This window comes from Zonotrichia leucophrys, chromosome 17 (assembly GCF_028769735.1).
Source record: "Zonotrichia leucophrys gambelii isolate GWCS_2022_RI chromosome 17, RI_Zleu_2.0, whole genome shotgun sequence".
NCBI lineage: Eukaryota > Metazoa > Chordata > Aves > Passeriformes > Passerellidae > Zonotrichia > Zonotrichia leucophrys.
In genome coordinates, this window is record NC_088186.1 from 9,657,463 (window position 1) to 9,670,492 (window position 13,030).

The 13,030-nt window shown below is 47.9% G+C and overlaps 1 protein-coding gene across 1 annotated transcript; it reads right to left on the minus strand.

Moving 5' to 3' along the window:
- Positions 1-115: 115 nt before the first annotated feature.
- NELFB (negative elongation factor complex member B) lies at positions 116-11,529 on the minus strand. The gene is made up of 13 exons (XM_064727958.1): positions 11,321-11,529; positions 11,023-11,186; positions 10,803-10,902; positions 9,057-9,287; positions 7,974-8,159; positions 6,876-6,988; positions 6,003-6,105; positions 4,988-5,083; positions 3,645-3,787; positions 2,642-2,748; positions 1,608-1,749; positions 779-887; positions 116-533 (listed from the first exon to the last, which is right to left on the minus strand). Exons 1-13 carry the CDS (start codon positions 11,420-11,422, stop codon positions 396-398), a joined length of 1,734 nt encoding a protein of 577 aa, XP_064584028.1. The 5' UTR covers positions 11,423-11,529; the 3' UTR covers positions 116-395.
- Positions 11,530-13,030: the final 1,501 nt, after the last annotated feature.

Below are 13,030 nucleotides of genomic sequence, written 5' to 3' on the forward strand. Positions count from 1 at the left end.
CTTGAGCATCTTGTCCAGAGACCCCGAGGGGCAGACCAAGGCCTTGATCAGCCTCAATAGCCCACAGCACCTGCTCAGCCACACTCACTGAGCAGAGCTTAAAAACACAGCATGCTAAGCTTAAAAATATGCATTTTCTTTTTTTCTTTTAAAAATGTACAGTCAGATTTCAAGTGGATCTACAAGAAGACACTCAGCTATGTTTAAGAAAAGTAAACCTTGCAATGCACTGCATACAGTTTTCTAACCAGCCAGAGCCAGTGAGTTGGGTGAACTGCAGCGAATCCTGAAGGAGCTTCGGTGGCTTTGTTTTTGTCTCCACCCCGTGGGCAGAGGCACTCAGAAGGCAGCAGAGGCTCAGCTCCTCTCCCCTCAGGCCTGCCCTGCAGCCCAGCTCAGCGTGAGGCTGGGGTGGGCACGGTGGGCAGGGGCAGCTCCATGGAGGGAGTCTCAGTCACTTCAGCCGGGCTGGGCTTGCGCAGCTCCAGCTTCTCACTGAGCTGGTTGTAAAGCTCCTTCACAGCTTCCCCACTCTGCAGGAAAGAACCAGGGACAGGCAAACAGCACAGTCACACTCCATTCTAGCCAGAGCACCAAGTGTGCTTCACCCTGTGTGTTTAACACAAACCAACACAGGAGGAGGGAGCCACAAGGTAATTAATTAGGCCACAGCTTGGTAGCCTTGGAAAGCAGAGCTTGTGTTCCATTAAACAGTGTCTGGCAAGGCAGCTGCTTTCACTTGCAATCAGAATTCCCCTTCTCCTGCTTCCCTTCCTACCTGCTTGGTGGGCTCCAAAGCTTTCTGGAGAGACTCCAGCTTGGCTGGGGCCACTTTGTGATGCAGATGCAGCAGCAGCCTGAGCACATGTCTGTGCACGTTCTCCTTCCTGCAAGAGAGAAAGCACAGTAACCAAGACAAACAAACATCTTGAGAACAAGGAAGCCAGAGCAACAGAATAATTCCCCCCACCACAGGCTTTGTTATAACTATCCAAAACCCCTGAGAAATGGAGCTTCTGGAAGGGGCTAACTTAGTGTAAGCACTAACACTGCCTTAGACCTTCAAGGATTCAAGGCACTGTTCAACAGGAGTGGATTACCTGCACAACCACGAGGAGGGAGGGGGAGATTTTAAGCACAGAGTGTGTGGAGGAAGCAGCAGAAGCAGCAGCAGATGCTGCTGTGCTCCAGCAGGAATTTCAGCCACTTTCAGGGAAGCTTTCTGGAGGCTCAACTTGTCTGCAGGCCACCAGCTAAACCAGAGTGAGGGACCAGAGGTAACAACAGACTTTTGTCTGCTGCTGATACTGCAAAGAGCTGAAGTTAACTCTACACAGCCAGAGCTACTGCAAAGCCTGAAGAATATTCTCTTTGCAACTCCACCTTAGGCATAATGAATGAAATAATTCACAGTCAAGACATATCCATTTTGCTGATAAAAACTTCATCCCAAAACATTCACCTTTCCTTAAAGGAAAACAGCATCAGGCTGATATTTCCACTGCTTGTGAAGAATTGGATGAACTATTAAACTACTGTTCAAAGCAGTAAAACTCTGTCAGGCATTCTGTAAACTCCCTCTCTCCAGTGAGAACAATCTGCTTTACCTGGAGCAGGCAGTGAGGAAGAAGCCATCAAAGAGACTGGTGCAGAACTCCTCGAGTGCAAACTCATCACTGAGCAGGGTGAGGTTACCAGTGAGCAGGTGCAGGAAAATGTCACTGAAGGCCAAGTCACTGAATGTCTCAACTATGAAACATGGCAAGGAAAGAGACACAGACTGACAAGGATGTGCCAACACCTGTCCACACAGCTCCTGTTCCTGCTGAAATCCTGCAGTGAGGTTTCATCATGGAATGGTTTGGGTGGGAAAGGACCTTAAAGCCCACCCAGTGCCACCCCTGCCATGGCAGGGACACCTCCCACTGTCCCAGGCTGCTCCCAGCCCTGCCCAGCCTGGCCTTGGGCACTGCCAGGGATCCAGGGGCAGCCCCAGCTGCTCTGGGCACCCTGTGCCAGGGCCTGCCCACCCTCACAGGGAACAATTCCTCCCCAATATCTAATGTAAGCCTACTTCCTTTCAGTCATTCTTTTCTCATTTCCTTTGCTAACAGGCAGCCCAGGCAGGTGGCTTTGATCCTTCAGACATAAAAGATTAGGAGCAGATTGCTCCAGAGCTCTCCTGCAACTCATCCCAGAGGAGTCAGTGAACAAGATAATACTGGTGGAAAAATTAAGGCTGTGTTCAGTCCTATTTTGTTACTTATTTTGTTACCAATTTTTCCACCACACAAAGCCAAGTCCCAGCAACTTCTGGCCACCTGCAGTCACTGTGGGCAGCAGCAGAATTGGGGCACCTGCTTTGCTATTTTTCAGATTCATTCCAAACAGTTCTCAACTGATCTCATTGTTAATGGAGGCCTTGATGTAAGGAACCACTGACCTCAGCATTACCCCTAAACTCTCACATCAGCAGAAAACTGCAGAACCCAAACACTCCTGCAGGGACTCACAACTAAGTCACCAGAAGAGCCAAAGGCAGAAGAACACCCTGTCCCAGTCTGACATCCCTGTCACTCCAGGTTCAGTGGCCTCCTGGGTGTCCCATACAAGGCAAACAGAAGATGAGACAAAAACTTACCTAGTGCTGGCAGGAGCCTCAGAAAAGCATTCTTGTTCCTCTGTTTGGTGATGTGAAGGATGTAATACAGCCCAATCTCACAAGCTATCCTGTTCTCCTGCAGGAACCTGTTATGGCACAAGCAAAGTTTATTCATCAATAAAGCATTTTTTTTAATTTTTAAGAGGTTTAAAGTACTTTTGGGATGGTTATCAAGCAGGTACAGCAGTGGCTAATCTCAAAACCACTGAAGAGCAGCTATTCAGTGAGTGAGCAGATGGATCATCCCTGTGTTCACTACCACACTTCCAAAAACTGAACATTCAGCAAACAGCTGTGTTTAACTGTCCACAGTTATAATGTATTCCTGATAAAAGTGCTGTTCAAAATGGCCTTTAGAAGAAGCCCAAATACTCAAAAATTCTACAAAATCCAATAATGTTTCAGTCTCCCAAAAGTCAAACATAACACTGTGATAGAGGAGAGCACAACAACCAGGACCCAGTATCCAGATTCTGGCACACAGACAAGAATTGTGCTAGAAATCAGAAGATCTGAACAGAAAAGAGCACACAGAGGTTTTAATTATCCTTCTGATGTCCCTGGGGTGACAGGTTATCAACAGACAGAGTGTGGATGTCAAAAATGCCAACTTTATGATTTCCAATAATGCTCTTCAACATGGGCACTCATCCAGCTGCACCCAAACATCACCCCAAACTCAGCATCCACTGCCTGGGAAGCTGAACAGAAACACCAAATATATTTCATATTCAAATTCATATATATATCTCATATTCAATGAGAGAATGGTCCATTATAGGAAATATGACTTTATGTAGATAAATTGTATTTGAGGGAGCACAAGGGAAACCTGTTTTGTTGAAGTTCAAACTCGATGAATTAGCACTGAATCTCACCCCAGGAAGCCCTGCCTTCAGCACAGGCAGTTTTCCCTGCCAGGTCTGGCTGGCTCCTGCTGCCCTGGAGGCAGAGCCTGCGGTGGGTGGGGCCAGGCACGTACTTGGTGAAAGCCTCGGGAATGGCGCTGGGGTAGGGGATTGGTCCCTTCTCCTCCGAGGGCAGCTTCTGATCCACTGTGAAGGTGTGGTCATCCACCACAAAGGACATCAGCAGGGGCAGGAACCTGGTGATCAGCTCGGCTTCCTTGCAGGGAGGGAAGAGAACAAAGCCATCATCAGTCACTTCATGCCACCCCATGGTCCTGAAGTGCTGTGACAAAAGCAAGGCAGTGTGAGGAGCCTCATCCTGCAGTCAGGAAAATCAGCTGACAGACATCCAATTCCAGTAAAAATTCCTGAATAATTCACTTCCACACAGTTCCATGGTAATTAGGAAAACTCTGCTTCATCTCACTATAGGAACACTCCTGCTCAAACCCTTTCTTTGGACAATTGTGTTGCATTTCTCCTGAGAGGCTCTACCAGCCCTGCTGCAGGCATGGGATGTGTTCAGGATGACATCAAACTGCTGATATCAACAATCACTGACTCCCAGCATGGCCCAGAGGCTTATTTGTGGCAACACAAGCCCAAATAAATCAGATTTTAAAGACTGATTCAGACACTCCCTTCGGAAAGAAACTGAGCATTTTCCCTTATGGGTTCATGAGAGAGCACTACCTTCAGAATGACTGGCCACTCCCAGTGTTATGCACACCCTCCCTGGGTGAATTTAAACATCCAAGCAGCCAGGAGTGGATGCATTTTAGAGACTTCAAATGTGCCCCCAGGTGTTTATAAAATATTTACTGCTTTATAGTTCAGAACAGAAACAGCAAATTGCTCCTGAGGAACAGCCCTGCTGTGCAACACCAGGGTTGGCCCTCCTGCTCTCAGCTGAGCCACACCAGGGATTCCTCTAACACTGGGAAAGGATTTCCAAAGCATGGAAAGATTACAGCTCAATGTGACACTACATTAAACTGCTGTAACACAGAGCTGGAAGGGGAAGAAACCATTTTTCTTGTCAATGAAAAGCGTCTGAACTGCTACCAGAGTTTGAGACAGTCCTGGAAATCCTGCTTTCCTCATGCAAGATGTGTTCCACAAACACATCAGTTGTGTGCAAGACTCCAGGAAAAATGAGAGCAATGAGCAACCAGTGGAGTATTTAACAGAGGTACAGGCTGATTTTAGAACAGTAAGGACCAGGCACCCATGGAAATAAAAAGGTAATGGAAGCTCCCAGCATGTCCAGAACAGCTGCTCTCTGACCACTGTTTTTTCCCAAGAAAGCTCTGATGAGACATTTGGAGAACAAATGTTTAATGAGGAATGAAATAAAATAATAAACAAGTCTAAATTTGATTAATTGTGTTAAATTCTTAACACCAAAAGGGCTCACCATTTTTGGTTCCTTGAAGACTTGGCTGTCAATCATGTCCCAGGCCCCCTGTCCCAAAGACAGCATCCTAAGGAGCAGCAGCAGATCTGGGCTTTCCTCCAATGTTAAGGGGAGAAGAAAAACAGCTATTTTAATTTTAATTTTCACATGAGATATTTATTTGGAAGAAGTGGTTTATATTCAAAGCTGTTCTGGATTAGCAGCTTTGTCCAACACTGCTAAAGGCATTCAGTTCAAGTTAATTGAAAACTGATCCTCAAATGGGCATCAAATAACTGCCACACCTCAGGGTTTGGGGAGGGTTTGTAAATTTATAATGCACCAGGAAGTTTGCAGTCATCTGAGAACATCTTTTTAAAATGTGTCCAGCCCAATTAGTGCACTAGAATCTAATGTGTGAGAGGACAAACCAAGTCATCTCAGCAGAAGAAAGGAGAAGAAGGGGTGTGTAAGAATGGATTGTTTGTGTCCTGAAACCCAAAGGACTTTCAGTCTTAAACTGTCACAAGGAAGTTGCTCCATGCAAGAACATTGAACAGCTCAGGGGTAAAACAGCAAGTGGCTCCCATTGTTCAGACACCTGTCAGGGTGCCCTTCTTTAACCCTTCAGCACCTCCTGCAGACTCCACTTGCAGGAATTGTGTTTTATCTCAGCCACCAGAGCAGAGCTGTGCAAACAAACCCATGGCATTCACCGTGGCAGGAGGAAGGTGCTGCTGTCAGACAGAGGGAGGGACAAAGCAGGGAGGCACAGATTCTACACATTATTCTGTATTTGCACAGCTGCCAGGCAGAATGAGCCATGCAAAGAATTTATGGTCAGTCTGGAGAGTTCCAAAATGTCCAAAGAGCTCCTGCAGAGCTCTGCAATTGGACAGGAATCATGTTTCCCTTGTTCCAGCTGCCACATTTGGGAACTTAATGAGTCTTGGATGGTGCCAGTCCTTCCCTGATGGCTGTCAGTCAGTCAGCCCAGAGCACAGCCCAGGTTAGCTACACAAGCTGCAATGCTTACCCTGGGTAAGGTGTCCTGCCCAACCAGGTCCTGCAGGTGCCTTATGGTGCTCAAGGCTAAGGTGTTAATGGCAAAGGGATCACACAGGATCATTGATAAGTCCCTGAGAAGAAATAAAAACCAAACACTTGTCACACATAAGCAACAACCCCATTGTACAGGTCCAAACCCAGCTGTGTGCACCTGCTGAACCTTGTCCTGCCTTGTAAAGAAATAACACTCATGGTGGGTTCAATATGAAAGAGCAGAAAAAACAACTGCTGAAAGTCTTCTGCACTGAGATCAAGCACAAAATCCACCACAGGCAGCTGAAGGTCTGCTGGCAGACAGCCCACAGGTACTGGGGCTCTTTGAGCTGGCAGGTTTTAACCATGTCCAGAGTGCTGAGGACAGAAAGGTCTCAGAGGCTTTTGAAAAACAACAAGTAAAAGTGAATTCTTAAGTAGTTTTAAATACAAATGGACAAATCTGAAAGTACCAGCTAAATAAAATACTGAGAGAGCAACCTTCCAGAAATGTAAGTGTACCAGATCACAGCAAGGTTTTAATTTGAAGTTAATGAAATACTTTAACTGACAGACATCACCAGCCCATTTTCTCTGGGTTTAAAGCCAGACAAGTCATTCATATTAAGTTATTCTGACTCCTTAAGAAAGGCTAATGAATTTTGTTATGAGGCCACAGGGGAGACTCAAGGGTGGCAAGTGAAGCAGTGGAAGCTCTGCCACCAGGCTGTGCTTGGCTGTGACTCTGTGACTGCACAGAGGGGCTGCTGGAGGTTTGCTGGCTTCAGGGAAGAATGAACACCTGTCAGATGCTGTGAGTGCCAGGAAGGCAATTTCAGGTTCCCAATGAACAGCCCAAGAGCCTCACCCCAACACTTGTTCTTGTCCTTTCTTCACCCCATCCAGGAATCCTTGCAATTCCCGAGCTCTCTTGTTGTCCACGAACTTCTCCCGAATGCAGGCATCGAGGCACCAGGTGAACTGCAAAATGGAGGGAGCTTTAGGAACTCATTAAACAGCAATAGAACACATGATGTCAGAGAAAACACGCTCAGAATGACCTCAAAATATCTGCAGTTGAGATGCTTCATTAGTGCACCCAGGCACAGTACCACAGTGGTGACAAACACAGAGGTCAGAAAGGCCAATACCCCAAAAGCAGGTTGGGAATGCTCAGGGAAGTTAACCTGGGGTCACTTTCTCACTTCCCTGGCAATTAAGGAGCAGGCATTTATTAAATCCACCACTGCCCTGCACACCTGTGGACTTACACAAGGAGGAGACTGAGAAAGAAGCAGCATCACTCAGAAACAAACATGTGGTTTATTCTGGCCACTGCTATAGCACTGCCACTCACTAAATAAAGGAGTATTGACAGTGGAGGTGTTCCTGCTTTAGAGCTGTACTACTGAACTATTTTTTAAGCAGAATACATGCAAAACTTAACAACTACTTCAGAGAAAAGGCCTTGTTCCAGGTCAGAGTGATGCTACCATGAACAATGGGCCAGTAACAAGATCCTGTTGTGACATTACCACATCTGTCACTTCCCAATATTTGAATAGTCTCATGTTTTCATTTTCATGTTTTCATTCAATATCCAAAGTATTTACTGCTACACACACAGTTTACTGACAGATAGAGCAAATCCACAACTGGGAGGGAAGCCTGGAGTAAGAACCTGGGGCCAGCTGATGTTTTTTATTATTTTTGCAGCATCCACATAGAATAGATGTCAGATTAGACATTGCTTTTAACACTGCCAAAGCACCCTAAATTTGAATGATGCATGGGTTATGAAATGAAAGCAAACTGCTGGTTAACCAAGATGAAGTTTTCACCCAAAGGTCTAAGGAATGTAAGATGATGTTTAGGTTTAAGGTCTGAACTCTCTTTACAGAAAGGACTCATTTTCTCATGGCTTTTTCCAGTAAATTCTCCACAAATACCCCCATGTGACAGGTACCTTGTGGCAGGGATCAACAGTGCAGATCTCACTGATCTCCAGGTCGTGCAGGGACATGAGGAGCTCAGCCCTGAGCGTGCAGTAGTGGACGTTCCTGGTGCGCAGGAAGAGCGTCCTGAGGAACTGCAGCACCATGTCATAGAGCTTCACGTTCTTGCCAATCATCTGCGTCAGCTTCTGCACCACCTGAGCTCAGGGGAAACGAGGGCTCAGCACCACGAGGTGCTCTCATTCTACACATACACAAATGTCAATTAATTATCTGATGTGATTTACCAAGATTGAAACATCTGCAGGGACACGAGGTCCTGAAGAGGAACTGTTTACCCCAAGATTTCCAGGAGCATTTGTTCGAAACATTCACCAAATCTTCAACAACCACAACCTGGTTTTGTCTCAACCACTAGTTTCTTTTTTCTACCCTTCTGATTCCCCCCCATCCCCTCAGGGATGACCAAGTGGAGGTGTGGTGCTGAATGTCCTGCTCTGCAGTGCAAACCTGGAGTAAATTACACCAGGGCACAAATGATTCTGAAAGCAAAACAGGCCTAAAACAACCCCTCATGTAATAAATGTGCTGCCCTCTCTGAAATTAAAGCTTTATACTGCCTTAACTTAATTCAACTTTTCTGGCTGCCAATTAACTACAATTTTCTACATATTTTAAAATAAAAAAAAAGCAACTTCAGTTAAGCTATGTCCACTAAAAAAGTTCCCAAGTAAGCAAATTTAACATATCATCACACTCAAACTGGTGTGATAAGGGATGTTCAGCCTTAAGAACAGATGAAGTGAATTAAAATCCCACTAACCAACAGAGAAAAAAATGTGCCCTTTCTTTTTTTGAAGTGCATAAACAGCTTAGAACATTCAACTTTTATTACACAACAACTAAAATAATTCATGATGTTTTGATCAAGATGTGTAGGAGAAAATGACCTGGTGTTTCTTGCAAAGAGTTTGTTCAGCTAAATAACTTCAGCAGTGAAGGTGGGGAGAAGAAAGCAGCCCAGGTTATGTGATGGTTGACTGCAAGCTGATAAATTCCCCTCACACACACTCTGAGGGTTTCCTTGTCCTTACCTCTCCCTGACGTCTCGTTTTGGGAGACGGACTGAAGAAATTTTGCAAGAAGGAAATGTCATTGCTGAAGAGAATGTTCTCCTTCTCCAGGATGTATTGCTTCAGCAGGGGTGACACCTCATCCCCAAAGAGAGCCTGGTTGTCCTGCCAGATCTGTCTCTTCACCTCCACAGCACAGGCCTTGTACAGGTCCTTGTCAGCCATCACCAGCTTCAGCTTCTTCTCAGGGACCTGCAATCCCAGAGCAGTTACACAGTGAGCAGCTCCTCACCTGCCTGTCCCTGTAACCATCCAAATCAGGGAATCACAGAATGTCCTGAGCTGGAGGGACCCACCAGGATCATCCAGTCCAGGCCCTGTCTCCCACAAACCAAAGGAAAAGGAAACTTGGGCTGTTCTGTACTTGAGAAATCCATGTGAGCTCCTTTTTATCCCCCTGGGGTTTGCAAACTGATTGATTCTGAAAGGCTGCACAGTGGAGCATGAAATGAAAAGCCAGTAGAGCACAGTGCTTCTGATTTGAGGAAATATCCACATTTTCAGCTCAGGTTCCTGGGGAGTGGCTAACTGCACATTGCCACAACCAGTTGCAGCATGGATGGTGGATAATTCAGCACATCCCTGGCTGAACTCATGGAATCACAGAATATCCTGAGCTGGAGGGACCCACCAGGATCACCTGGAGCTCTGGCAGCCTCGGGGCCGTGCCCATTCCCTGGGCAGCCTGGGCAGTGCCAGCACCCTCTGGGGGCAGAGCCTTGCCCTGAGCTCCAGCCTGAGCTGCCCTGGCCCAGCCCCAGCCGTGCCCTGGCTCCTGTCCCTGGCCCAGAGCAGAGATGGAGCTGCCCCTCGGGAGGAGCTGCAGCCCCGGGGAGCTCTGCCCTCACTCTGCTCCAGCTGAGCAACCCCAGAGCCCTCAGCTGCTCCTCACAGCCCCTCCAGACCCTTCCCCATCCTTTTAACATTTTCCAACAGCTTTAGATGGCTTTTTATCTTGTGCCCAAACAGCCCCAGGACTCAAGGTGAGGCTGCCCCAGTGCAGAGCAGGACAATCCTCCCCATGCCCTGATCCCCACCTCAGGCAGTCTGGGCATTCACCCACCTGGTGTAGCAGCAGAGCAGCCCTAAGAGACTTCAACAACCAAATCACAAACCATTAATTCTTTCAAGGAAGAAAAAATATCTACTTAAAATCTCCAGTGCTGACATTTAAGGTGATATTTCCAATCTCAATAAATTACCGAAGTTCCAGCAGTGTTTTGATTCCATTACCTTGAGTGCAACATGATGCTTTTAGTAAGGACACTCCTAGAGATTTTTATTTCACTGATTCTGAGATCTGATTCTCCCTCCTGCCTACTTTTAATTGCACTCTTCAAGTCTTGCCTTCCACTTGTCAGAGATTTGTAAATCAGCTGTGGAAAAACTCACCTATCAGCAAACTTGGCTTTTTAGGAAGCTGCATGGATTGAAGGAAAGAGGGAAATAGTCTTGTCTGATTATGAAAACATGAAATGCTTTCTGAATTAGTCCACTGAGCTATTAGCAGACACAAGAATGTACTGAATCCTCAGTCAGTCCCTGACACTGAACAACACATGTGGCAGAAGGTGCAGAGGGAGCAGAGCCCACCTGCCAGAGGCACACCAGGGATGTCACACCAGGGATGTCACACCAGGGATGTCACACCAGTGTCACAGCATGTCACACCACATCACACCAGGCCAAGCAGTGCAGTGCTCCCACCTTGGGCAAGTGCTTCATGACACACATGACCACTGGCTGTATCGAGGGCATCTTGACCAGGGAAAAGCTCTTCTCTAGGAGATCTTCCAGCTTCTTGTATCTGAAATCATGGAAAAACACCAGACTAGGCACCATGCAGCAGTAAAGGAACAAAGTGGCCACCTCAAAGCCACTGAACTCAGTCCCTGAGGAACCTTTAGAGAAGTCACTGCTGACAAACCTCTCCTCGACCTTCCCCTCCAAAGCGATGGCCGAGACTCTCTCCAGCAGCTTCTCCCGCAGCTCATCGAACACGGACTGGTGGAACTCGAGCCGAGGGGTGCCGTGCAGGTCCAGGAAGGGCAGGGCATACTGCAGCGAGGGCAGCAGCACTCCGTTCTCCGTCTGCAACACGGCCAGAGGAACTGACGGCGGCACTCGGGATAACAAACAAAGCCAGGAAAAGCCCGGACAGCACTGCGGACCGTGCCGTGCTCCCTGTCCCCGCTCGGCCCGGCCCCACACGGCCCCTAACGCACCTGGAACTGCTCGATGGCCTTCAGCGGCTCCGTGCAGTTCGTGAGGGTCTCCTTGAGATCCTCGCCGTTGGCCACTCCCAGCTCCTGCAGCCCCGCGTACATGTCGGCCTGGCCGGGCCCGCGGGGCCGCTCCCGGCTCAGATCCCGCTCCCGATCCCGATCCCGGTCCCGGTCCCGGTCCCGGCCCCGGTCCCGCCTCAGCTCCCGCCCCGGCCCCGCGGTCCGCCCCAGACTGCCCCCGCCGCGCGCGGGCCCCGCGCCGCAGCACCAAGGTTCCGCCTCACCAAGGTTCCGCGGGCGCTGCCCCGGCTGTCCCCGGGCTCCCCCCGGCCCGAGGAGCTCGGTGCGGCTCGGCTGAGCGCCGGGCAGGGCGGATGGAGCTCAGGGAGCCTTTGGACAGCGCTGTCAGGCACATGGAATCGCAGAATGACAGCATGGTTCGGGTTGGAAGGGACCACAGAGGGTCATCCGGGCCCACCTTCCTTTCCAAGCAGCGCCCTCCCAGAGCACACAGCACAGGGTGGTGTCCAGAGTGTGAAAAACGCATGTATTTTATGATTGGCTTTTCACAAATACTGAAATGAATATTATATGTGTTGTGTTAGAAAGTAATGCTGTATTAATTCTCTTAAGTACTGTGTTAAATATAGTTTTAGGTTCTAAAAATTGTTAAAATAGAAACGATGCTATGTAGGATACATTTTTAAAGAAAGGGCTTGCAGCCAGATAGCAGCCACAGGACACCTGAATCTTTCAGAGAAAGAGAATTTATTGCCCTCTTATCAGAAGAAACTAATTTCTTCCTGCCTTGAAGGCGCTGTTAGGATTTTTAGGAAGAAGTTGACGATGACCAGACAGAATCCTGTGTTTGAATGGAATTTATGCATCATGTATGAAGTGTATGAATATGCAACGGGCTATTGCTTTTAAGGGTTAATCCTTTGTTAACGTGGGTCCTTTTTCGGGCTCGTGCTGCCCAGAAAAAGATACCTGGACATCCACAACTCTTTGTATTTATTGTCTCATATTGTCCTAATTCAAATTGTCCAAATTATTATTATTCTAATTGTATTACTATTTTTATAACCATTTTATTACTATTAAACTTTTAAAATTTTAAAAACAAGTGATTGGCGTTTTTCACACAGAGGTTCTGGAATATCTCCAGTGAGGGAGACTCCACACCCTCTCTGGGCTGCCTGTTCAGTGCTAGGTCACCCACACAGGAAAGAAATTCTTCCCAATGTTTGGGTGGAACTCCCTGGGTGTCAGTGCTGCCTCTTGCCCACTGCTGGGCACCAGCAGAGTCTGGTCCATGCTCTGGCACTGCCCTTCAGACACTCATACACATCAATATGGTGAGAGATCCCCTCTGGGCTGTCTCTTCTCCAGGCTGAACAGGCCCAGCTCCCTCAGCCTTTCCTCGCTAGAGAAATGTTCCAGAGCCAGAAATGACCAACTCAGCAGCTTCCCACAGGACCTGCTGCAGGAGCTCCCACATGGAGGGACTTGTGGGGTGTCCTATGCAGGGCCAGGGGCTGGACTCGATCTTTGTGGGTCACTTCCAAACTGGGAGATTCTGTGAGTCCATGTTCCTATGCAGGGCCAGGGGCTGGACTCGATCCTTGTGGGTCACTTCCAAACTGGGAGATTCTGTGAGTCCACATTTTTATGCAGGGCCAGGGGCTGGACTCGATCCTTGTGGCTCAC

Excerpts from the sequence above, each read along its gene's own strand:
- NELFB (XM_064727958.1), bottom strand. The coding sequence starts at position 11,422 with ATGTACGCGGGGCTGCAGGAGCTGGGAGTGGCCAACGGCGAGGATCTC. Across the intron at positions 11,187-11,320 it reads AGGCCATCGAGCAGTTCCAG|ACGGAGAACGGAGTGCTGCT; the intron begins GTGCGTTAGGGG and ends GCCGTGTTGCAG. Across the intron at positions 3,788-4,987 it reads TCTTCAAGGAACCAAAAATG|GAAGCCGAGCTGATCACCAG; the intron begins GTGAGCCCTTTT and ends CCTCCCTGCAAG.